The sequence below is a fragment of the Anser brachyrhynchus genome (assembly GCF_964034855.1).
Source record: "Anser brachyrhynchus genome assembly, chromosome: 11".
Classification (NCBI taxonomy): Eukaryota; Metazoa; Chordata; class Aves; order Anseriformes; family Anatidae; genus Anser; species Anser brachyrhynchus.
In genome coordinates this window covers 4,595,822-4,622,486 of record NC_137706.1, presented here as the reverse complement: position 1 = coordinate 4,622,486, position 26,665 = coordinate 4,595,822, and the positions used below count along the sequence as shown (strand labels likewise).

Below are 26,665 nucleotides of genomic sequence, written 5' to 3'. Positions count from 1 at the left end.
GTAGAATTGTTCTACAATGGAAATGGAGAAGGGAAGAGTTGCATCTATAATCCTTTGCACTTAATAATTCCAGTATAGTCATGGTAGCCAGGGTACCACGAAGTGCAGAAGGTAGTGACTGGGCAGTGCTGTTTGTTCAATCTTGGTTGTAGCAAAGCCAATATTACACCAGCTTGTTAATCAAATTGGTGAAGGGAGGAAGTGGCTTGTAATATGAGCATTTTTGTCTCTTCATTCCTCTGGCACTGTGCTAGGGCTAGCCATATTGGGAGGAATGTAATGAGACAACTGTTCTAAAATGGTATTTGTGTGTTAAAAATTGAAATATGGGAAACAAATATACAGAAAATCATTAAATAAATTTACATGGTTTTAATAACTACAACTCATGAACACGTGCATGAAATAGTGAAAGGACAATACTAGTTCTTTCATAAGTCTAGGATTTTTTTCAAAATACTAATTAATGCACACTTACTAGAGTTACCTCTGAGGATTATTTTTTTTCTTTTAATTTAAACTAGAATCCTTAATAGAACCCAAACAAATTTATCTTCTGTGCAAAATCAAGATTTTGCTAATAATCTCATTGGCAAACACTAGTGAAAAAGAAAAAAAGAAAGTTGACTGAAGAAAGTGATTTTGTTTCATGTTAGAGTAGCTTCTATAAAGTTCAGACTTAAAATACACTTTGAAATACAATACTGTACTTGGATATTGTTATAATAGATAAAATTAATTTGCTAGTGAGATAATGAGTAACTGTTTGCATGCAACTGTAAGCTTTCAATTACTCTTTAAGCTGAGATTTTCTTTGCAGAGAAGCTTGATTATTAAGAGGTTCTTTCCTACTATGCAAAGTTTACAATCACAGTAAAATATTTTGTAGCTAGTAAAGGATCCAATTTGAAAAAATGATGTTAACTATGTTTAAATTGGCCTAATGTATCTTTAAATAAGCCATATGTTTTTTTATAACCAGTTAAACGTTTGTAAATATATATGGTTGGGAAGAAGGAAGGTTGGAATGCTACTTTAATTGTTGATTTATTTGTCCTTTTAAGCTTATCATTGTTTCAGTTGGATATTGTTGTACTGTTAGTTGGTATTTTGAACCATAAACTCGTATGGAATGCTTTTTTTCAGAGCTCCAAGGCTGCATGCCAAGGATACAATATTTTAATTCCTATTGCTATTTAATTTTCCCCAGCTTTTAATTATTGAAATTTGAAATTCAGAGCTTGATGATCTAGGGAGAACATCTGAAACAAGCTGGGCTTGTATATTGAAATAGTTTAGCAATATCATATAGTATGAATGCAGGAAACATATATGAGAATCAAAGATAATTAAAGGCAACTTTCAGATGAAGCTGAACCGGACTAGATAACACAACAGTGCGTGTACTGTGCTGTAATGGCTAGTGGGGTTTGACTCCACAGAACCAGCCTAGATATACTTCCTAGGAAAATCCCCTGAAATACATATAATGTGGAGATCAGCTTTTCAAGATCTAGCTCTTAGGCTTTAGAGTTGTACTGCTACAAGCCTGTTCTATCTTCCTGAAAGGAGGTTGTGGTGAGCTGGTTGTCAGCCTCTTCTCACAGATGACTAGTGATAGGACTAGAGGGAATAGCCTCAAGTTGCACCAGGGGAGGTTCAGGTTGGAAATCAGGAGAAATTTCTTCTCAGAGTGTTTAGGCATTGGAATGGGTTGCCCAGGGAAGTGATGGAGTCACCGTCCCAGGAGGTGTTCAAGGAAAGGTTGGACCTGGTGCTTAGGGATGGTTTAGTGGGGGATATTGGTGGTAGGGGGACGGTTGGACCAGATGCTCTTGGAGGTCTTTTCCAACCTTAACGATTCTATGGTTCTATTTACTCTCTGATTTTGGATCTTTGCACGTACAACAACAGCAACAACAACAACAAAAAGGCATCTTGGTGAAGTTTATGCATTTTTGATAAAACCTGCACCCTGTTGTGCTGATGGTAAAAACAGTTTGTCCTACAGAAACTGGCTCTGTAAGTATTAGTATATGTGGATCACCATCCCATAATCTTTCCTCTATTATTTGTTACTGGGGCACCAATTTATGATGGGTTCCAGTCTGTAGAGAAACTGAAGGGGCAAGACCTCTTCCCTTCGGTAGTTCTCACCTCTGGAAGGAGTTTCTGCAAGTACAGTGTGCTTACAGATCTTCAGTAGGTACTGACATTCAAAGTTGATAAACCTGACTGTGTTTCTTAAGCACATTAACGTGTGCGATGAGGTCTGCATTGGCAAGTACTGAAAGAATTGCCCTGGGTAAGTAGCCAGTTGTTGTAAAATCTTCTCAGTGAGCTAGTTTAACTTCCCAGCTTATTTAACTTTGATGTGTACCCAGATAATACTACTGTTTTGCTATTAAAATTTAAACAGCGAGCTATACTAAAGAGGTGATGAAAATGTTTCTTTTCAGCCTCATTTTAGTTTGCCTATGTTTTCAATTTTTGTAATCTCTAATTCTGTAATTTTTAACAACACACGTACATGCACACACCCTTCTGTATTACTATTGTTTACTTTCCAAAATGGAAACCTGTGCCATTTACTTTCCAGAATAGAAATCATGCATTCACCTTGTCAACAAAATTGTTAACAAACTGATAAGAGTTTGAGAGTAGTAGAGTTGAGTTTGAAACCAAGGATCATTTGAATTTCAGTTCTAATGCATTGGCAGTTAACATGCCATTAACAATACAAACAATTGTGAAAGGTGAATTAATTAAAGTAATAGAATCCTATAAGAATGTTAGCAAGATTTCATAGTTTTAGTTTAACAAATATCCAAGCTATCTCTTATCCAAGTTGTCTTTGATGTAGTTGATCTCAAATTGTCACTATGAGTTCAGTTTTTTTTAATGTTGCTATTAGTTCAAGATAATATGTAAAGATGCCTAGATAACAACTCTCCTCCTTACATTATATGTTGCTCGCTTCCTAATTTCTATTGCTAGTTGTAAGAAAACAACTTTAAAAAGCAGTCATCGCAATTTTGGCATGTTGAGCTAAGAATGTATCTTAGTAGAAATGGTGAGTGGAAAGACAGCTGCTTGAATCTAAGAATGCTTCCTTCAAAAACTACATGAGCAATATTGGACACAAACTGAGAAAGTTGCAGAGATAAAGCTATATTTAATATAGAATTAACGTTTACACATTTGAATTTAAAACCTCAGCGTGGCTTTCCTCTTTTTAGAATATCCTCATAAATATGGACCACAAGGAGGTTGTGCAGATCATTCGGTATTTGAAAGAATGCAGAAGTACCAGATGACTGGTATAGAAGAACCAACAACAGAGGTACAAAACCAAGCTATAATACATTACGTTGATTAGAAATTAGTGTAATATCTGCCTGTTTCTTGTATGTTTTCTTTTTCACTTTTGGTCAATCATCCCTCTATTTTGTGAGAGACAATAACCTAAATTATTTCTAGTTATTTCTTAAAATATATTTTCTATTTTTTTCCCTTTGCTTCTACAGCTTAGATACGCTAGCTCATAGTCTTGATAAATCCTACATGGTCTCAAATTTTTAGACAGAACTTCAGATGAATTTTTAAGTAAGCTTGAGATAAGGAATATACTTTATTGCAGTGGAGAAGGAAGAGTTTCAAGTTCCCTTGGTCTCTAAGTAGTATATTGGTCCTTGAAAAGCACTAACTGTCAGATTTTCAAGATCTGTTAGTGTGACACTCATGTAATATCTGAGTGCTTTCAGTGGTAAATGAAGCCAGTATGAGTGCGAGGGTCTTACTAGCAATGTTGAAAGATGGAAGGGCATACTACAAATTGCCTGTGAGAGGAGGTAAGTTGTCTATGGAAGGGACTTGCTTATCTGTTCAGATTCCTGCTTTTTTTTTTTTTTTGTCTTCAGAGTTGCACCACTTGTCATGACATTAGGTATTTTTCAGCACTTTCCAAATTGAGTTCATCTTAGTTTTAGGTCTGTTATGAACTATTTGAACTTTTGGCATCGTTTGGTAGTGTTAAGTATATGCCAACAAAAAGACACGCTACAGTTAATAAAATAGCATCAGTAGCTTACCATATTTATACTGTAACTTCAGAGATTATCCACAGTATTACTCAGTTCATTGTTGGTACTGATAACATACTTTCCCAAAAAATTTTATGAAGAGTGTGTGCGCTATCAACCAATGAATGTCATAATGCAAAACTATTAGAAGATACTGCTGTAAATAATGAGAATTATATTAACTTAATGTTTGGTGTACCTTTTGTTCTATGCTGAAGTGTTTAAGTATCCCTGTGTGCTGAGGTAGCTGACTAAGGTAATCACAGTATGAAGTAACCTGTGTTAGGGAGGATGCATTTAAATCCCACAGCACTGTTTTTTAACCTACAAACTGTTCATTTTTGAAAAGGATTATGAGGAAGAAAAATTCCAAAGATTGCATGGACGAAAAAATCTATTTCACATTGATTGCCTTTTGTAATAAAAACATGAAATGCATGAAAGGTTTGGCTGAGGTATCATTAAAAATAGATGGCATACTTGAAGACTGGCTATAATAGACTTAGTTTAATTCAAGTTTCATGAAACTTTATATGTCTAAAAAAATAATGAAAATCTGTTTATATTATTTGAGTGTTTAGAAAAATCTATTGCTATTTTTAGATAATCTAGTTCAGTATGTAGACATGCAAAACTAATATATTTGTTTCTTGTGTATATGTAGAAGCCTTTTGAAGAACCTAACAGCAATGGTCCACAGCTTTTAAGAAAAAAGCGTGCCACTCAGGCTGAAAAAAATACTTGTCAGCTCTATATTCAGACTGATCATCTCTTCTATAAGCACTATGGAACAAGGGAAGCTGTAATTGCACAGGTATTTCCAAGCCCTCTGTTTTAAATAATCTGCTTTTACTTTATTTCTGACAGATTTAATTAAATTGTGTATATTATTATTTATTTAGCTTAGAATGAGTTGCTTTATTTCTTACAGCGATCCTGGCATTATTGAAGCAGCTTTTCCTATTTCACTAAAAGGATGTGATATGCCGTTAAAAAGGTCCTGGGCGTTTATGCTTCCTTTAGCTAATAATCACGGCTGTAGTTTGTTGAACACTTCTGAGTAAGACTTGTCTGATTTTTCTTCTCTCAGTTCTTACTCAGATACATGCTTCCTGAAGACTTTTGTTCTGTTTGACAACCTGCCCAGCCTTTCTGTTAACACTCCTGTAGTCTTTCATTTGAAATTTTAGCACAAAATACTATGAGTTCATAACACAGAATTTTCCATACGTCTAGAGTCTGCTATAGTGGAAGGTCAGAATAGCAGCAGTAACTTAAGATAGATGCTTTTCATTTGTCAGCATACCATTACCTGGAAAACATTTGTTGCTGACCATTTGTGACTGAAAATATACGTAGCACATTTAGCATGCTTGCAAATCTGACTTACAGTGTTTGTTCATTGCACTATACATACACAGTTCAGTTGAGAAATATTTTCCAAAGCTCTGAAGTCACCTTCCAAAATCAGGAGTTCAGTGAGTTAGCATTTTTATGCTCTTGTAAAAGGTAAATGATTTTTTTCACACTTGTTTTCTAACAGAAATGAAATAATAAAGCTCTAAAAAGTATTTTTTTAATACAAAGCTTTGAATTAAGTTTTAACTGCAGTACTATATTGTAGTAACAATAAATTGAATGAGTATCACAAATAAGTATCTGAATTTCTAGTTAATATAAATATGTAAAAGAAATTTAACTTGACTGCAAAAGATTTTGCTTTTACCTGGCATGTTAGCAATGTAAATACTAGGGTTATGAAGTGATTTATTTCCAGTACTTGCCATTAGCATTTGCTTATGAAGGCCTGTTAGTTATACGGCACAATATCTTTTATGTAAAAGTATAGACTGTGCAGTTGTTATTTAAGATTAGTTGGGCATAGCGCATAGATCTTTGAACTGTGGGTACTTTTTTGTTTTTTGACAGATATCCAGCCATGTTAAAGCAATTGACACAATTTACCAGTCAACAGATTTCTCAGGAATCCGTAACATCAGCTTTATGGTGAAACGAATAAGAGTAAGTTGTGCTGGCAATGCTTGTAGCTTCACCTTTTTGCTTGGAAGTGCTATTTGTTCAGAAGACCTATTGCGTTTCCAGGGCTGTTTAGCTTTCCTATTTACTGATAGTAAATATGTAACACGAGAGTCTCTTTTGCAAATGGTTCCCTACCCCCTTTATTTGATTTGGTTTTAGTCTGTATTGTCAAAGGCATGCTATGTTATTGTTAAGTTGTAGTCAACTCTTACAAGAATCAGCTTAGGTTTTACTAGTATTGACTCCCAGCAAATACTGTATTGCTCTCCAAGGACTTTAATTCTAAAATAGGTAGCTGTTATTTAGGTAAAATTTCCTTCTAGAAGTGATGATTTAAGAGGATAAATATAAACCTATGCATGCTGATGATAAGGAAAAAGAAAGGAGTGATTAAAGGAGTGAGGATATATTACACAAATGCAATTCTTTATTTTTAGAACGTTTTTTGAAATATTGGGGTTGTAATATGTCATGGCCTGTAAATCTTTAGCAGCATCTTTAACTATTAACATAATAAGGTATTGACAACAGTAAGCATCTTAGCTGGCATTTACAAGGCCATTGAAAACGAATCACTTGTAACAGTTTGTTTCGATTTACTTTTAGATTAACACAACTGTAGATGAGAAGGACTCTTCAAATCCCTTCCGATTTCCTAACATTGGTGTGGAAAAGTTTCTGGAACTGAACTCAGAACAGAACCATGATGATTATTGCTTGGCCTATGTGTTTACAGACCGTGATTTTGATGATGGAGTCCTTGGTCTGGCTTGGGTTGGAGCCCCTTCAGGTAACTGTATCCAAACCTTCAGCACTATGAGATTAAGAAAGTATTGTAGGTACATACAAAGAAGAAAAGTAGAAACTGTCCTTGAAGTTGACAGCAAGTAGACAAAGTCTCTTACAGCTGAAGCCAGTCTCTAGCTGACTTTTCACAATTTTGGCTGGATGTTCTTTGATTTTTGTTATAGTAGGAACAGAATATCAAATCTCACTTCAATTAGTTGTGCTGTCTTTCTGATGAGCAGTATCTCAACAATAAGGAAAGGCATATTTCTTTTAGTATACAAAGGTGATATTGGATAGCTTTTTATTTATGACAGGTATGAGTAAATTGACAAAAGAGAAAGAAGTATTTCTGCTATATACAAACAGAGCTCAAAACTATGTAGCTTGCATTTTGTGGTAGAATAACACTGCAGAATCCTTAGTTTTTCTAGGTAGTGTTGGAAGCTATTTGCTTTATTTTTATCCAAAAGTAAAATCAGTGAGATGTTGTTCTGGGAGATACCAGATTCGCTGTTCTTGAACTGCTTCTCGTTAGTTTCAATCTAGTTGTGTATTTTGAGTTATGCTGAAGAAAAAAAAAATTAAAACCAAGTAATGGTTTATATGTGCGCAGGATCTTGAGATGTTTGTCATGTATGTATTAGTTTTATAAAACGGTATATTTAAGAGTTGTTAACCTTTAAATTCAAGTAAATAATTATGATTCAGCACAAATTCAAAGTTGTGGAAACTTCACAGAAATCAAATTCAGAATGATCAGTGTACATTCGTTCTACAGCTTAATCCTTGATTACATGGCAGTCACTTGATGGAAGAAATAAGAGATCTCAGACTTTGCATGAGCCTAGATACTTCTGTGAGAACATTATGAAGAGCTTTAACAGAGTTAAAAGTTTAAACAGAGTTTGTGGGAAAAAAAAAGCAAACATTAAGCCCTTCAAGAGATGTAGATATAAATTATAACCTCCCTTTATCCACTGCTGTATTTTCCTCTGAAGCACATTAGCTAAAGAGCACTGGAGCTATGTGGAGAAATGTGGTATGACAGTCTGCCTTTCATTTTAGGAGAGTAAAATACTCAAATAAGTGTTAGTAGAATATTTGGAGTGGAGTAGGTATGTTAATTGTCACTAATTTTAGTGACTGTGGAAAAATCATAGGAAGCATAATACACAGGTGACCTACATAAATAAGAAACTGAGTCTGTGATGTCTAGCCTAGTACATAGAATGAGCAAACACAGAATGAATTGGAGTGTATATTCCATAAACCCTCTTTCCAAAAAAAGAATTTGACTGGCAAAAGTGAAGTTGCTTTGATATATTTTCATCCTTAATGCACATACTGACAAAGGTTAAATGGGATATTTCATTAAAATGAAATTTTACTCCAGAAAGTAAGGAAAGGCCTTTATAGAGTGGTGTTTTTTTGACACCACTTCTGGCAGTAGTAGAATAGCTGAATTTTAGAATGTTCTTAGTGGCTCAGTACAAACTTCAGTTACAGAAAATTTTGGTGAAATTAAAGTCATAATTTCACAACTATTTCAAACAGTAAGTGTGATGTACTTGATTATTGACCTTCTAAATAAGGATCTGGATAACCCACACATCAAAACCATTTTCAGCTTTAAATTGTATGGTGGAAAAATGAGTCACTTCTGCTGACAAGGCTAAATAGCTAATCTTAGGCATTTTTTATAACTGTTCTTGCTGTGATAGATGATTTTCTGTGATTGTACTGTTTGTGTTTGTTTTTTTTAACTCAGTGAAATCCAATTGGGATGTAGATTGAGAACACCTGTATTGGATGTTGCACCCTGATAGTCCTGTACTGTGGGTATGATAAAATCAGGGCTTGTGCACGCAGTGAAAGCCCCAAATAAGTCTGTTCTAATAGCTATTCTGAAATACCTAATTTCTTGTGTGAATGTATTCATTCAGTGCTGAGAGCAATAGCGTGGATAAACTTAATCTACTTTCAAAGTTGGGTTATTATCAATTACACAAAAGAACTCCTGGTCTGTAAGGATCCAATGAGGCAGTGAGTAGTTTCTTGTTTTAACTGGCAGATGAAAAGTACACAGTGTTTAAGTGACTGTTATACTTTGGTCTAAATGCAGGGAGCTCTGGGGGAATATGTGAAAAGAGCAAACTGTATTCTGATGGTAAGAAGAAATCTTTGAACACTGGAATAATCACTGTTCAGAACTATGGCTCTCATGTTCCTCCCAAGGTTTCTCACATCACTTTTGCTCATGAGGTTGGACATAACTTTGGCTCACCTGTGAGTATTACTATTGATCTGTTATTTTCAATAATTTTGAAATGCATGGTTGGTATGATTTGTGAATGGAGTTTTTACTACTTATAAGTAAGGAAAATATGATCATTAAAAAAAAAACAATAGGTTTCTGAAGGTAAGACCTTCTGTGAGTATTTTACAACATTGTTGCACCAGTTGATTTTTGTGAATTGTTCATTTCTACTAGTTCAATGTCTTATAAATAAACTGTAATATTATTCCCTAAAACTTTCATGTTTTTTTTTATTGAAGACTAGGGTTGCACACATTTTTTAAATGTATTTTGGTTTATGCTAGAGTGGAGGAAGAATCAATGCAAAATTGATTAAGATGACACTTTATTCAACGAGGAAAAATGGAATGCCTTTTTTTGTTCAATTATTTTTACTTACAGGATTACAAAAAAATGAATGAAGGAGATTAAGATAACTAGAATGGCATTTTAGAGCAAAATTCTCCCCTCATTTAGGGATATGATTTGTTTGTGACAAACCAAAACCAAAAGGCTTTTGTGATTTTGCTGGACTTGAGAACAAAGTGGAGGGTTTTTTTGTTGGGGGTTGTGGGGCAGGGGCCTCTTTTTTTGTTTCTAACTTAAGTATATAGGCTTTCTACTTTTGGAAGTAATATGATATCAAGATACGACAGAAATAATGAGTTGTTTAGAAACTGGTGTTTGCATATGTATGCTTACTTCATGTACCTTGAGAACATCCATAATACAACCACTTTGAGTGGGAACAATAAGAACAAGTATTGCAAGTATAATTGAAAATATGAGCATGTGAAACTGAAAAAGTTAGTCCTACTGAGTGAAACATCTTTTGGATTAGTTTGTAAGATGCAATTTACAGTGAAATTAAAAAGAACAATTTCAGTCCAGGAAATATGTAAAAGTACACATTTGGTTCTACCAAACTGTAAGTTACACAGTTCTCACAAGTATCTTTAGTTTTAACATATACCTGCTACTTTTAGAGACATAGGTTACATTTCTGGAAAGTTAGATACATCAGAACTGCATTGGAGTTCCTCTTGATCTTTGCAATTTATTTTTCAGTCTCATGGCTAGTATGCTAGCTTTCAGTGTGTCATACTGAATATTAGGCTTGTCACTGGAGGACAGAAACCAATTTCTTCTCTATTCTAAAGTTCTCTTTACCCCTTCCTGAAAGCAAGCAAAAAGATGGACTGCTGTTTCAGTTTTTCTTCCACATAGTAGTTCACCCTTTTCCGACTATAAAGCCATTCTTATATCAAGTTTTTTTCAAGTCTGTTTTCCTTCTGGTACGTGCATATGGGGTGTATATTTCCAAGAATTTAAATAAGCTAAAACTTGAAAAAATAGTTGCTTGTTGCTATTGTCAGTAAAACCTTTTTCTGTTTCCTTTTTATGATCTGAAAAGACTTACGGTATAAGATGGCGTTTTATGATTAAGACAGTGACAATTAAAGTTTTGTAAAGTTAGCAAATCAAGTACCTTGTTCACATGTAGAAAAAGCAAGAAATTAGAGAAGCTGTAGCAATATGATTTTTATTTTTTTTTTAATTTTGCAGCATGATTCTGGAATGGAGTGCACTCCAGGAGAATCCAAGAACTTGGGACAGAAAGAAAATGGCAATTTTATCATGTATGCAAGAGCTACATCTGGGGACAAACTTAACAACAACAAGTTCTCTATTTGTAGTATTCGAAATATCAGCCAAGTTCTTGAGAAAAAGAGAAATAATTGCTTTGTTGGTATGTATTTAGCCATCCTGAAAGCAGAACAGCAAAGTTGTTAATAATAAGCTTAATAAGAAATTTATTTTTTTTTAATTACTGAAGGATTCTGTAAATAAAGAATCGAGTTTGAGATCTGTAGTTTTGTGTCAAGTTCTGGGCTCCCCAGTACAGAAAACACATGGATGTACTGGAGCAAGTCCAGCAAAGGGCCACAAATATGATTAAGGGATTGCAGCGTATGATGTGAGGAGACACTGAGAGAGCTGAGACTTCAGGCTGGAGAAGAGAAGGCTGGGAACGGGGTGGCTTGTGTCTGTCTGTATAAATTTCTGGTGGGAGGGAGTAAAGAAAACCAATCCAGACTCTGCTCACTGGTGTCCAGTGAAAGGACAAGAGGAAAGAGGCACAAATTAAAATACAGGAAGTCCTATTTATATGTGATGGCTTGGGTTTTTACATATGTTTCTTTTCTTTTCTTTTTACTGTGAGGGTGGTTGAACACTGGAGCAGGTTGCTCAGAAGGTTGTGAAATCTTTTCATCTTTGGAGATGCTCAAAACCCATCTAGACAAAGCCCTGGGCAACCTGATGTAGTTGACCCTTCTCTGAGTGAAAGATTGGACTACACAACCTCCAGAAGTGCCTTTCAGCTTCATCCTATTATCACTCCTGGCTTCCTATCTGCACAAGAAACTCCCATTGTTATCAGCAGAATCCTTTTACTCAGAAGCTTAAATTGTATGAACTGTAGGAATGACTAAACTGGGTGGTGAACAAGTAGTGCAAGTTGACTTACTTGAGTCCTAGTCTGCACAAAGTTCGACTTGAGCAGATATTCTCAGTCTTGCCTAGTTGGATGCCGTTGCAAGTCAATATTTTCTTATTTTCATATTCTTTGTACTGCTTTATACAAAATGTACTGTCATTTTTCAGAGTCTGGTCAGCCAATCTGTGGTAATGGACTGGTGGAACAAGGAGAACAGTGTGATTGTGGATATAGCGACCAGTGTAAAGATGAGTGCTGTTATGATGCAAACCAATCGGAAGATAAAAAATGCAAGTTAAAACCAGGCAAATCCTGCAGGTATTGTACATTTCTATTGTAGTACTTTTATTTAAAATACCTCATACAGCGAGTGAGAAGTTGATCAGCACAAGTATGGTATACAATTCTTGGTGCTAATTGTAGCTTGCTTTCCCTTGGTAGTCAAATGACTGTTTTCTAGTGTTTTTATAAACTTACATGATGCTGAGTTGTATCTATGCTAATATATCCTAATACTCAGCACAGACAAGTGTGTTGAAACTTGGTCGTCTTTGTTTGAAATTTGTTGCACAAAAGTCTTTGCAAAAGCTGCATGGTTCAGAAAAACATGACCAGTGTGCTGTTTTTAAGACAGGTACAAGAAAGCATTAATTTCTCAAATAATAATGGAAGGATATTCTGAAGTTGAATCCTTCCTAGTACCATTTCTACAGTGTTGCCTAACTGGAAGATGATTTAAGGCTATACATGACCAAATGTTTTTCTCTTTTTATGCTTGTTCTATAGATGAAATTATGTTTTTAAGTCACCCATATCTTTGCAATGTTCTACACACAGTGATTTATAAGAGCAGCTTTTAAAGATTATAAGACTTTGATGCTATGGTGAAGGTGAAGTACAAGTCAACTACTATCTTTTGGTTACATAACTTAACACAGAGGTTAAATTTTGACCTCATCTAAAAACTTAGATTTTTTTCACCCATGAGCTTTTGTTCCTCTCCAGAGACAGACATAAAATATAACATCTGGTTAGCCAAAGATGAAGAGAAAGTTACTGTTGAAGTCTAAAACAGCTCAAGTTTATCATACAACATGCAGAGTTGTGTTCTAATTAATCTTTCCTGCCTTAAAATATTACCTTTGTCGTCCTGTGAGTGGAAGTAGAAATAACATCTGCTATGAAAATGTATTTGATGCTGTAGACGTGGTAGAAGGACAATTTGTGGTCACAATAATTTTGTATGCCTTTTTTTCCACCTTGCAAATTCTTGTAATTTATTCTGGGGAAGGAGGAAAGCCTTACATTGCTTTATCATTGGTTTGTAAGATTTTCTTTTATATCGTGCATCTGGTGAGTGAGGAGCTGACTGCTTCTGAGTACACCAGGTGCTGCTGCCACCTTTTCTTTTCTGTCTTCTAAAAATCTTATGTTCAGCTGACTATAGTCTAGCTTTAAGCCCTGCTGAAACAGTCTTAAATATTAGTTGCTGCATCCTTTTTCTTTTAGAATTTCCTTTTTCCAGTTTTATTTGAGATAGAAAACTTTGTGGTTCAAAGATGTTTCCAAAGACTTGTAAAACAAAATCCAAATGTAAGAATGGGTCACATAAATTGCATGTCAAAGTACTAAATACTTTAGGAAAATGTTGGTAGCTATCCAATAGTGTTGTGTATCTTTAAGTCTTTTCTGTGTGACATGAGTGATTTTTATGGCATACCATAGTTTTAAAATAGAGATAATGACCTCCAGAAGGTCTGCACGATCTTCCAATGTCCACTGAATGCCATTAAGTGCATTGTGAGTGGTGAGTTATAGAATACTATGAAATGAGAACCCAGGAGGCTGTGCTTTAGTCAAGTAGTTATATACGTGTTATAACCCTCACTCTTCTGCTACTTGTAATGATGTGTGCTTGAATATAGCTTCAGGAAGAAATGGTTTTCCTGTGGTTGCATCAGGTAGACTAGGATGATATGCTGGTAGGCCTTGCTATAAGACCCTCAGATACCTTCATGTTGGTGCCAAAAAGTTTTGGGGAAACCTAAGCTGTATGGCTTCTTCAAAAAGTCTTTCCTTCACAAAAACTTTGTAAGCTGCCTGTGATTTCTGATATAAGCTCTTCTGACCTGTCTCCTTCCCTCTTCTCATTTATTTAAACAGTGTAAGTGGTATTTCTGCAGAAAGTAGAAAAAAAATACTTGTGGATGTTACATCAGTGACAGATAAATCTTGACTTATTGATTGTAATGAAACTGATACTGTCAAATTCATCAGTTATTCCTGAACTAATTTCATTAACTTTTTAATTTAACATTTTGTATATACAAGATTTGAGATGCTGTTATTTTCTGTATATCTTAAATTAAGATGCATTTGTACTATTTTTCTTATACATTGCAAATGGTTTGATTACTGCCGTGAACGGAGAAGTTGGTATTCTGTGCAGAAACCTTGTTACCTCAAGGGAGGAAAAATATTTTTCAATTTACCTTTTACTTGGCACAAATCATAAATTACTCTGAGAAGGTCTCAAGATGAATATTTCTTCATAAAAGTTCACTTTTTCTTTATATTTATATTTTGTTTATTTCTAGCCCTAGTCAAGGTCCCTGCTGTACTGCACACTGTAATTTCAAACTAAAGACTGATAAGTGTCGAAATGATTCTGACTGTGCGAGAGAAGGAATGTGTAATGGTTTCAGTGCTCTATGTCCAGCCTCTGAGCCCAAACCAAATTTCACAGATTGCAACAGACGTACACAAGTTTGCCTAAATGGGGTATGTTTTTTTGTTCGCTTGTTAGGTTTTTTTACAGTTATATGTAACTCTGCAGTTGTTTATTGCAAGGCACTACATTGTGAAGTTATATGGTTTCAATATTTAATGGAGAACAATGTAAGAATAATCTTCTTTCAATAGGAATGTTTTATGTATAGATTTCTGTCAAGGTAACTGTGAAGGTACGACAAATATTAAGCAACAGCTAACAAGTGTCAAGCTAGCTTTACTATTTGAGAAGGTTCCATTTAAAGTTTTTGTGAAAATGAAGCATACGAAAGTATGTTTTGCCTCCTAGTGATATTTTCTCGTTTTTCCTGAGTCTTGATCAAGGAATTTCTTGCCTTAGAAAATTAGTTATATTACTGGGACATGCTGAATTTGGCCTAATGAAAATATACAGTTCTTCCCTCCCTGCCACGTGCACGTAACACATGTGCATGGATATGGAATTACTCTGAACTGCCATTAGTTTCCTGGGTTATACAGTCCATGGCAGTTATTATTAAAAATGGATGGGAAATATTTTATAAGTTGATCTGTGTTTACTTGAAAGGGGAAAAAAGCAAAAGTCATCCTTTTAAAGAGCTGTAAATCCTGTTGTTCTAACTCTTCATTTTTCACAGTTCACTTTTTAATGAAATAATTAGCTAAAAATCTATTATAAACTTGAGTCACTGTGAAGATAGAGGAATTGGCTGTATAGTTACTTGATTTAGAAACAAGTTTGTAAATAAACTGATTTTTTAATTTAAGTTTATTTGAAGAGTCATCCCACAGTAATTGAATACACAATATTTCCCGCCCTAAAATTTTTATTCTTATTTTCTGAGGGAAAATATTTTTGAAGACATGCTCTTGATTTGTTTTATGAATCACGGTTTTGAGTAATCATGTTTGAATGTGAATTACGGTGCATTCCAGTGCTATGAAGCTTTTACAGAGTACCCTAAAAGAAGATAGCGTTAAAAAAAAAATTAAATCACCTTTAAAAATTCTCAAGTAAGCCTAAACATTGAAATTGGATAGTTATAATCATTTTTTGTTATATAAACTTCAGAAAAAATTCAAGCTGTTTTTTTTTTTTGTTGTTTTTGTTTTTTAGCATCTCTGCAATTATGCTTTCGGCTATTAAAAATTAGTATCTTCCCTAATGTCAGTTTGCTTAAAAGTGAAATTTATTTCTTCAGTTCTCTTGCTTTTGTCTCAAACAGCAATGTGCTGGCTCTATCTGTGAGAAGTATGGCTTGGAGGAATGTACGTGTGCTAGTTCAGATGGCAAGGACGATAGAGAACTGTGTCATGTCTGCTGCATGAGAAAAAGTAAGATTTGTCTGGATTGTGTAAGCATGAATATAGCAGTAGGTATCTGAGGAATTTTCTGACAGGATTTTTTTATAGTTCTTGTTAGCATGAGATCATACTATGGTTTTGGTTCATACTTATTTTTGGGTAGACATTGCTTTGTATTTTGTAGGAAATACTCAATCTATTTTGTTTTACAGAATAACTTGAAAATTTTCAGAAGTAAATATTTTGAACAATTGAACACTAGCGTATTCATGCACATATGTTTTTAAATGTTTTGAACTAATCTGATTTGTATTCACTTTGCAGTGGACCCAAGTACTTGTGCAAGTACAGGGTCTAACCGGTGGGAGAAACATTTTGGTCGTAAAACCATTACTTTGCAACCTGGATCTCCTTGTAATGATTTCAAAGGCTACTGTGATGTGTTTATGAGATGTCGGCTAGTAGATGCTGATGGCCCTCTAGCTAGATTAAAGAAAGCGATATTTAATCCAGAGCTTTATGAAAATATTGCAGAATGGATTGTGGTAAGTATTTTTGTCTTGCCAGTATAATATAAAATGTTGTTGCTAATCAGAGTTCACAGCTGGTAAGTATCACTATATATGTGCAGTACTTCAGCATTCTTCAGAGTATAAACAGTCCTAGTTTTCACTGATATTTTCTATAAGCACCTTGAGTGCAGCAAATTGTTTAACAGATGGAGGGAATGAAAACAAGTGTCTTGAGTAAATATTTTGTCTTAATACATCTATTCAAACCACTATGTTTCTGTGTTAATGTTCATATTTTTTAACTCACTGTATTTTCCCATTTTAACTCTTCATATTTGAATATTCTGTTTTCTTTTAAGGAACTGAGTGTATTGACCTCTAGCATTTCTGATAATTCATTTTTCTAGTAATAGATTGGGTGGGGGAGCTATAAAGAAACATATAGCTGCCAGGTCAATGTTATATAAACTATTGATTGTTTTAGGCTTATATAGCTCTACTGTAGTGCAAGTATCTTCTGAGAGATACTCTTCTGATAACAGAATGAATCTTAAGGGGTTTTTTTGGTGTGTAAGAACTTTGACGACTTCTTTTCTTTAAAATGTTAGGCTCTTTTAGGTGATGTTTTGGTGCTTTTCGATGACTTTTTAAAGGCAAAGGAGAGCCGTATTTAATGACTCATGTCTCATGTGCATGCATGCCTTTCCTTCATACAAAAAAACATTTTTTAAATGTTTTTAGGCTCATTGGTGGGCAGTATTGCTTATGGGAATTGCCCTGATCATGTTAATGGCTGGTTTCATTAAGATATGCAGTGTTCATACTCCAAGCAGTAATCCAAAGTTGCCTCCTCATAAACCACTTCCAGGTAAGCAGAGAAATGTTTTATCAACTCAACTGTTTTATTCTGAAGGGGAAATTTCTGGTGTCCCAACCAGCAGTTCATTGCCTAGCACTATGAAACTCGAAATGGAATTGTTCTACTGGCATGAATTCATAAAAATGTAACTCTTGCCTTATTTTCCTATAATACATATCAAAAGAAAGCATTGAAAAGGTTTTCTGATTCTGAGTTCCTTGCATTTCTTATTTCATGCTACCGTTTGTAAGAATTTTACTGTTGAAGGAACTACTATTGCGATAATAGAATGTATTCTGTAAATATTCCATGCATTTAATCATATATTTAAAACCTTGCAGGTCTAAATCTGAAGCTTTTCAGAAAAGTGGTTATATTTAACCTCTGTGGCCAGGGCAACTTTTCTGGAGATTGTTTCTTCCTTTGTATTTGTTTTAATAATTTGCCTTTCTTTGAAACAGGCACTTTAAAAAGGAGGAGACCACCACAAACCACTCAGCCACCACAGCGGCAAAGGCCCCGAGAGAGTTATCAGATGGGACATATGAGACATTGACTGCAGCTTTTTGCCTTGGTTCTTCCTAGTGCCTACAATGGGAAAACTCACTCCAAAGAAAAACCTAATAAATCATTGTCCCCAGTCAAACTCTGAGAAATTGAAGAAAAAGGCATGATATGCCCCTCAAAGCAAGTGGAAATGGTTAATTTTTGAGTGAATCTTCCAGCTCAAAAAGAAGAAAAATGTTTTTCTTGCATACTTTTAATTTAGTGGCACAAAGTCCTAGAGCATCATGGTTCTTTCCCCCTTCTGTGCTCTTCATTGCTGCATTTTCTTCACTTGCAGGCAAATATGGCTGTAGTAAAACTTCTATTCAAGAATTGAAAAAAATATATATTTTTCAACTGCCAGACAAGGCTAGGAAGCTAGACCACCTCAACATTGGAGACATTACTTGCCAATGTATATACATTGTTATATGCAGACATGTATTTCTTACGTACACCCGTACTTGTGTGCAATTGTAAACAAGAGAATTGCAATATGGATGTTTCTTTGTATTATAAAACTTTTCCGCTATTAATGAAGAAATTACTGTTTAATTGACATACTCAGGATAACAGAGGATGATGTGTGTAATGGTCAAGGATCCTGTGATGCTTTACACAGCAATTGTGAATCAAACTTTTTATCATGATCGAAGTTGTTTCAAGCACTCATTTCATCTTTTATCAAACAGCTGCTAAGCGATAGCATACAAGATTGAATGATCTTTTAGAGATATATAGCAGGTGTGCAAACTTTGCTAATGCCAGAATGTTTCAAAATTGTTTTATACAAATGATTTCTTGTAGCTCAGCATAAATGTTTTTAATTTGTCTGATTATTCAGTTAAATAATGAATAGTTAGATGTAATATTTCCATGCTTTAGTAGAAAATTCTGCCTGTTATTCAACTTGTTTTAAAATTTGCAACCAGTTCATTTGGGATCTTCAGCTATTCTTGCAGTATGATAATTAAGTTCATGATTCCGAGGGATGTGGAAAGAAAGAAAAGCTGTAGTTTATTTTCTTTTTTAATTTATCAGATATTTGGATAACTTTTCAGCATGATACTGTTGACTGATAACCACTAAAGTAGTGATTTGCCCAGCTATTGTGGCAGAGTTAAAATTGTAGTTAGGACTACCAACTTTCTCAGAAACATTTTATAACAGTAGTGAAGTTCAACAGCACAATGTCCCATTCCAAAGTTCGTATTACGAATGTAAAATAATTGGCTTTTTTTAAAAGAGAAAACAAAAGATGTCTTAAGGTGCTTACTGCTATGCAGGAGATGAAAGGGGGCATTACAAACAAAATGTTTAAGCTCGTGATATATTTATTGCTTGTTTTCCAAAAGCACCCAGCTAATTAGAGGCGCAAATGGCTATAATTTTCCTGGCTTTGCTTAGGAGAAAATTTACTAAGGGTTGGACAGGCTTCCTTTGTTTGTTTTTTGTTTTTGTTTTGTTTCTTAAGAGTATAAGGTTTACACAATCATTCTCATAATGTGACGCAAGCCAGCAAGGCCAAAAATATTACTGAATATAATGGGATCTCTTCCTTGTAAACTTGTACAGTATGTGGTGACTTTTTCAAAATACAGCTTTTTGTACATGGTTTAGAGACAAATTTTGTACATGAAACCCCAGTCCAATAGACTATATAAATAATTCTAAATGATCTTAACTAGTTAGAAGTGTATGTAGTTGCTTTTAAATCGTTTTAAATACATTTGTTTTAAGACTGTGCAAAAATTGGAAGTGGGTTTGCATTTCTAAAATGGTGACTTTTCTTCAGCAAGAGTTCTTAGTAACTTCTTGAGCGTGGTAGACTTTAACATGTAAATTTTTTGCCTGTAATGTTATCCTGTGGTAGGGTTTTGGCAGAGAAGTGCTGCCCTATTTTATTTTGAGTCTAAGTTAAATGTTTTCTGAAAAGAGAAATGTGCACTGAACTCTCCACTGCAAGTCAAGATGTGGTAAATCAAAAAAAAGTTCAAGGCAATGGAATACTACTGTCAATTTCATGTCCACTGTGTTTTATACAGTATCTTTTTTGTTCACTTTGGAAATTTTTACTAAAATTGCAAAAAAAAAAAAAGTATTGTGCAAAGATATGTAAGGTTTTTTGAAACTTGAAATGCATTAATAAATAGACTTGATGAAATCATCTTCTGAAGATCCATTTACTTTTTGAACCCTGAAAGCAAAAAGGAATATACAGATTCTGTTTTTTTGTCTTTCACTGTAAAGGGGCAGGTGCACTGAGAAGTCATTGCACTACCTGTATAATCCCAAAGTGCATCTCTGTTTTCAAATCTTGAAGGTAAATGCAAAAGTAAATATTCTGTGTAAACTTTTTATGGAAAAGCCCTTAGAATGTCTTTAAATTACTTCTATTATCACAGAAATAAAGCTTTATTCTCATCTTTAAAATGGGAACTCATGACTGTTGGGGTATTCAAGCCTGGCACCATAGCTAGTGAATAATACTTTGTGAAATAAGTTTATTGTTGAGGAGGAATACCTCAACTGACATACCTACAGTGTTTTGAATGCACAATTAATGGATCAGACTTTCTGAAGGATCAAAACTTCAAGGTGCTTTAAAACTGCCAGGCTGGGTCTGTGTTTTTCTTTTGTAGTGTATCATTGATTTAAGTGATAAGATGAGCTGACAGAATTTGGATTTTAAAAGCAGTCTTTCATTCTTAGAGCTGTTTGTTAAGAATAGCCTGCTCAGACATCTGTTTCCCTAACAGGACAGCATATGCTTTGATTTAATCAAAGCATATTCAGAGTTCCTTCCTTACAGTACTTGTTTTCCCTGAGGTTTTTAATAGAAGCGTTTCCCCTTTTAGCTAAATAGCAATGTTAGGGCAAAAGGTATTAAAAGAATCACTTGGAGCAAATCCCTTCTGCATATCAGTATCGTAGATACCCAATAGATTTGATTGTGGTTGTATTTAAAGTTTTACCTTGGGTTTCAAGCCAGAGGCATAGAAATAACGCCTGTGCATATAGAACACAAAATATGTGTATTTCTTTAAATGTGTTTGGGGAAACCAATGAGAACATAAATAGTTGTTTAATATTTGACCTAATAGCTCCTAGTTATAGCTATTCACTTAATCTTATTTCTTAATGCTTTATTCATGAAACATCTCTGTTTGTTGTCGAAACACGTATAGTCAGAATTGAATGAATGTGAGAAGCACATCACAAAGTCCTCTTAAAGAATGAAACTTTATTTGAACTGTAAAGACTGTAAGTCAGTGAAATAGTTTGCCTTTTAATTAAATGTTCCAATATTGCTTTCAGGGAAAAAAAAAACAAACAAACACAGATTTTACTTCAGAATATTGGATGCCTGTTATTACACAGAGGTGATTAAAAGCACAGCATTCTTTGCCATTCTAAGCTGTGCTTGTGCTGACAGAGGTAGGCCTCTGATGGCTTTCAGGGTCTCAGTTCAGTTTCTGGAGTGATACAGGGTAATTCCAGTGAGCACAAAGTAAGGCACCACTATAACCACTTGGAATTGGAGGTATAACCTTGACATCAGGTTCTGGCTATGTAAGACTATAAGTATGCTGCAACATAGGCTTAATGTCAATTTTATATCAGAAATTAGTGTAATGGTTATCAAAAAAATTGGGACAGAATTTATTTGGACATACAATTTCTAAAAAAAAATAAAAATAAAGACCTAAAGACCTCAGAATAAATTTATTTGTATCATCAAGAGTTTAAATATTGAATGTTCTCTTAATTTTTGTTTGACTGTAGAGGAGTTTTTAAAGTGTGTTATCTGAGGATATATTGGCTTGTTGCAGTTGAGCTAGAGAATATTTTTCCTCAGAAACTTTAAAAGTCCCCAAGCTGCACTATTCCCATTGTTTGGGTTTCAGCACATTGTAGATGTCTTTGACCTTTTTTTTCCCACCTGCTTTACCTCAACTAATGCTTTCAAACTTTTTTCCTACAGCTAAGATCCCTTCTTATCAAGTAAGTGATACTAACTTTACTGTCTAAAATATTTTTTAGGTGTTAGAGTGTGTAGCTACAGAAAAATCACAACTTGAAAGTCTGTGAATGTGCATATGTTACACCATAGAAATTAATTTAGAAGCTGTCTCAACTCTTGAATGCTTTTTCTGGTGTAGTGCAATGCTAACAACTGCACTGAAAGGGAAGCACAAGCCATTTCTGAGTAGCCTCTTGCTCTGTAATCCTTCAATATCTTCTGAACCAAAGCCTTTGAGGAGTGGGGCAGGATTTGGTTCAACAAGCTAACAAAAATCACAGCTTTTAGAAAGTTGGTGATAACCAATGTTGTAGATGCAATTACCAACATCAGTATTTCAATTCTCTTGTAAATAGAAAAACATTTTATAAATAAAAATAATAACTCTGAGCATGATAAGTAAAAGTGGCTGATTTTTTACCTTTTCCCAGAAGCAAAAACTGAATTCCAGAAACAATTGAATTCTGCAAACAATCTAAGGAGAGGCATAATTTGAGGTATCTGGATACACTTCACCCCATGCCCCCAACACCCACCCTACCTTGTTTTTCATTGTGCTTTACTGATCTGCTCTTGGAAAATTGAAATGCCTTCAGCTGCGCACGGAAGTGACCACATTGAAATTTGCTTTTTTTATTGTCTTCGGGACAGAGTCCATCTTAACTTCATTCACCTTAAAATGCTGTCACTTGGTTTCTAGCTATTAACTCTTTTCAAGGCTGGTTTGGTTTTGTTTTTGTTGGCGGTGTTTTTTTGTTGTTTGTTTGTTTTATTTTGTTCTTCATAGTAGCTATAACCATCTAAAAACAAGTCTAATGCTTACATAGCTGGTTCAGGAATACTTGTACTGAAATTTCCCTCTTTCCTAATTTGACTTTCTGGTTTACTGTACTACGATTTTGAATAAAGTGACTGTAATATGTTCTGTGTTTACATTAAGGAACAAAACAAAACTTTAACAAAGCTATTATTAGGAAATTGGAGTATTGGGGATAACAAGGCGCAGAATTCCTTGCTTAAAAATTCTATTTTTGACATAGAAAGCTGAAATATGTTGGTGTTAATGAAGCACTTTTTTGAGCAAAATCTATGAAAGCACAAAGCTTACTTTGAAGATCTAAAGATTTTCTTTACATGGAATTTGTACCTAAATCTACAAGGATTTCTCATAATCAAGATGCTATTCAAGTGTCCATTTTCTAATATCAAATCAGCCTCTGAAATTTACACCTCCGGAAGCACAACCATTATCGTGTGTAAAGTATCCTTCAGTTTCCATTGTATTTAATCAGCCCTTCTGTTTCTGTATTTAATATTCCTGTTTATTTAAATAGAAGCTAGCCATTGAAAAGAGCATTTAAAAGTTGGAAGTTAGTATTCTGGATGGTTGGCAAAGTTGCCTGCATTCACCATCTGATGATGGTTCATGCTTGCAGGATTGCCAGTTCAGCTCAACTCATTCATTTGTCATGATTTTCAAATCAATCATTTAAATCCTGGTAAGGTGTATTTTCATTCCAAATTTCCTACAGTATCTTGATATGGAAAATATGCTTTGCTCCAGGTCTTGTGACTATTTTACACTTGTTTCCTACTTAGAGAATATTTAAAATAAATTACATTCAGAATAGTCATAAACATAATTTTAATTAATCTTGTGCTTACCATTATAAAGTGACAAATGAAATACTTTGATGTACATATTTATTAATGCTATTGTATGAAGGATAAAGCATAAGTAATCTGATATGATAGTGTTTCTTTATGTAGTTATATTCTGACATAGGAAACAATGGAATTTTGTATATTTGAATTTTTTAAATTTATATGCACTGAATATATCTGATAAAGTTTTGACCATTTTAATTTATTAATACAGTTCCAAATCATGCTAAAATCTGCTATACAGTGTTTTAAAATCTAAAAATCTCAGGCATTACATGAACAATATGATTTTAATTCAAAAGTTAAAAACTTAGTTGTGCTACAATTGTGTGCAGTACACTAAGCATTGTTAAATTACTAGTAATTTTAATTAGTACTCTAAAATGGTTAAACAGCAAAGCATTTTCCAATAGGACATCTTTTTTTAGGTGTTACTGTTATTTTGCTTGTCATCAAGTTATAATGGATAGCTCAAGCTTTCTATACGTTTAGATGTTTTCTAGTTTATGAAGGTTACAAAGTAAGAAGTTCAAAATCTTTGATAATGTTATCTACTTGGGAGTATGCTTACAATTACTTAGCTCCACCTTCTCCAGGAAATAATTTAGGAAAGATTTAATTGATAGTAGTCACTATTAATGTTTCAAAGCATTTAATTGGAAATTAAGCTCCTTTTTTCAAAGATGTTTCTTTCAAATAGTAACCTTTGTATTTCTAATGAGCAGGCATTCTTTCAAAGCTTTAAAGAATTTAAAATTAACAGTTGCTGTTGATGAAATTGCTCATCGATCACTGAGAGTAGTCTAGCAGATGAACAAAGTGCATTTCAGTTACTGTTGTATCACAACATCTACATTTTTGTGTTTTCTTCATTATCCCTGAAACTATCAGGGTATTTAAATTTATGCTTAACATAGCTGTGTGTTTTTAAAATATCTTACTAGATGTGTGGTATTTTGAGTGTGTTTTGGTAAGTAGTTTCTTTTTGTTCTTGCTCACTTTTCTTGTCTCCGAAAGCGATCTTCACATCTCACAAATGTTTTCTCTTGGGCTGGATAAAGGTGAATGTTTTCGATACTTTGAGAACAAAATGTCATTCTAGAAAGAAAATGCAGAATGTAAGTATAATATTACTTTCTAGGGATACTATATGTATAAAAGTGTGCTCTCTAAATACTTTGACTTTTACTGTCTTTATCCTTTGTTTACTTTCACATGACATCCCAGATTGCACAGAAAGAAAACATCACTTAAGCAATACCCATTAAAACCTTGACAAAAACTCCTGCCTCTGCTTACAGCAAAAAGCTTCTAAATAGCAATAGGTTCCTGAAGATACCGCCTGAACTCCCCATATCAATTAACGTCTTTCCAGGATTTCCTAAGTGGTACATCAGTAGTAATTGGCTTGTTCTATGTTATTGACACAGTACTATTGGAGCGGAGTTTCCTGGTTAAAAAAGTGAGTATATCTGACATAATCCTTTCACAGCCTTCATACTTTTATCAAGGTAAAAAATCTGTTTTAAAACAGCTCTCTAATTTGCACTGTGTAGTATGTTTAATTTCATTTGGCAGCTATGTCAGTACTGATTTGGGATCATCACTTTAAAAACAGAAAGAGATGTTAGAGCAACAATTACTTTTTATGGCAGAGAAATGTGCAAAGTGCTGAGTTAGGAGGAGGAAAATACCTACAAAATACATTTTCAGAGAGGAAAAAGCCTAAGAAAATATGATCCCTTCTCTGCCCTTCCTCCCACCCCAACACACATGTATTACCATATAAAAATCTCTTTAAATTGTCTAATTTGTCTTTTTTGCCAGCATCAAGGAGGTGCAGCTCTGCCAATTAGTACCATTGCACAGAAAGTCTGCAGTAGTTTTAACTGGTGCTGATAAGAAAGACTGCACCAGGGAAAGACCACCATCTGAGGCCGAGCCACACTTACAAGGTAACACGTAGTTTTCTCATTCACCTTAATTAAAATGCTGTTAAAAATTCTCAAGTGATTAAAGCAGTTGGAATCATTATTAATTTTATTATTCTGTCTTCCGACTGAAATTTCTCTGAATAAGCAGTTTCAAAAGTGTTAATAGCACTGCAGTATGTAGAGAACACTACCACACTCAAATTTGTGGATACAGTTCCAAAGCAACTGGGACAGGGCAGGAAACTACCGGTTTATTTTGCCTTCAGAATATTAAAAAAAAAAGTATATATTGAAAGGCAAATAACTGAGATTTGTCATACTTTGCAAGCAGGAATTTGAATTTGCATGGTCTTAGTGTTGAAATCAATATTTATCTTCTGTTGTATCCTGTTTCTTTGAAATTTCATGTCCTTCTGGAGTGAGATAGCAATTTATGCATAGGATATGATGATCAGATATTGTTAACAATTGTGTAGAAAAGTCGCAGTGCGGAACTTGAGTTCTTCCTTGTATCTGTTTGCTAACTCCTCTATCCTCTATTCCTAAGAATAAATAAAATTGTCACCCAAGGTTTGATGCCTTAAATTCAGTTTAAATTCAGAATGTTTTCCACTATTATTTTTTTTTACCTTGGATCAAAGAAATTCTTATAAGTCACTTAAAATCATGCAGTGTAATCTGAGACAATAAAATTAAAAAAAAAAAAAAAAATTAAATTAAAAAATGAAAATGTCAGAGGTGGTGTGTGGAAAAACTAATAGGTTTGAGTGTGGGGACTCAGATGATTGTATTTGAACTAGGATAGCTTGTTTGCCAAATGTCTGCATTATTACAAACTGAAAAAAGATGTTTTCATTACACTTACTTTTGCTGTGTTTCCCCTGCTTTCACTCGTATTGTCTTCACTATAAGTCCTGGTCGGCGGGTGCCTTTTGTCCATGGTATTATGGTTTGAACTGTGTCCCAGATATTTTCCCAAACTGCAGTTCCTTCCCATTTGAATTTGATCATTATTAGTTCACCAATATCAGTGTCCAGTGTGATGAGAAAAGAGTAGGTTTTATTCCCATTAATTCCTTCAACACTGCAGAAAACAAAAACAGAATAATGCTATCTCAATTAATATGGATTAAAAAAAATAAAAAAGGAGTAACATTACTGTCTCTAGCATACTCTTCCTCTACTGGTGAAATTTGGCAACTTGCTAAAAGAATAAAAAGGCAAAGTACAAAAAGCTTGGACAAGTGGTGAAGCACCAGTGGCAAGACAAAATGTAATCCACAATAGTATTTTTTTATGCCTTCTGTCTGCTAGAGCAAAGGCTGGCCCACACTGTTGCCTGTT

General features: G+C 34.2%; 2 protein-coding genes and 1 long non-coding RNA gene across 5 annotated transcripts in view; 2 read left to right on the top strand and 1 right to left on the bottom strand.

Moving 5' to 3' along the window:
* Window positions 1-19,862, top strand: part of ADAM10 (ADAM metallopeptidase domain 10) — a 49,479-nt gene extending 29,617 nt beyond the window's left edge. Inside the window, exons 5-16 of the mRNA XM_080608091.1 lie at window positions 3,240-3,343; window positions 4,747-4,896; window positions 6,012-6,104; window positions 6,729-6,912; window positions 9,034-9,197; window positions 10,774-10,957; window positions 11,875-12,025; window positions 14,305-14,488; window positions 15,703-15,811; window positions 16,106-16,326; window positions 17,035-17,161; window positions 17,614-19,862. Coding sequence (XP_080464217.1) covers window positions 3,240-3,343; window positions 4,747-4,896; window positions 6,012-6,104; window positions 6,729-6,912; window positions 9,034-9,197; window positions 10,774-10,957; window positions 11,875-12,025; window positions 14,305-14,488; window positions 15,703-15,811; window positions 16,106-16,326; window positions 17,035-17,161; window positions 17,614-17,708 — 1,766 coding nt within the window. The 3' untranslated portion in view covers window positions 17,709-19,862. The remainder of the gene's footprint in view (window positions 1-3,239; window positions 3,344-4,746; window positions 4,897-6,011; window positions 6,105-6,728; window positions 6,913-9,033; window positions 9,198-10,773; window positions 10,958-11,874; window positions 12,026-14,304; window positions 14,489-15,702; window positions 15,812-16,105; window positions 16,327-17,034; window positions 17,162-17,613) is intronic.
* Window positions 19,863-23,350: 3,488 nt separating this feature from the next.
* LIPC (lipase C, hepatic type) overlaps window positions 23,351-26,665 on the bottom strand; it is a 72,011-nt gene continuing 68,696 nt past the window's right edge. The window contains 2 exon segments of the mRNA XM_080608126.1: window positions 23,351-24,485; window positions 26,187-26,405. Coding sequence (XP_080464252.1) covers window positions 24,383-24,485; window positions 26,187-26,405 — 322 coding nt within the window. The 3' untranslated portion in view covers window positions 23,351-24,382.
* Window positions 24,493-26,665, top strand: part of LOC308201182 — a 133,856-nt gene continuing 131,683 nt past the window's right edge. For all 3 annotated transcript variants that reach the window (XR_013956100.1, XR_013956101.1, XR_013956102.1), the window contains exon 1: window positions 24,493-25,342. This is a non-coding gene — a long non-coding RNA (uncharacterized lncRNA). The remainder of the gene's footprint in view (window positions 25,343-26,665) is intronic.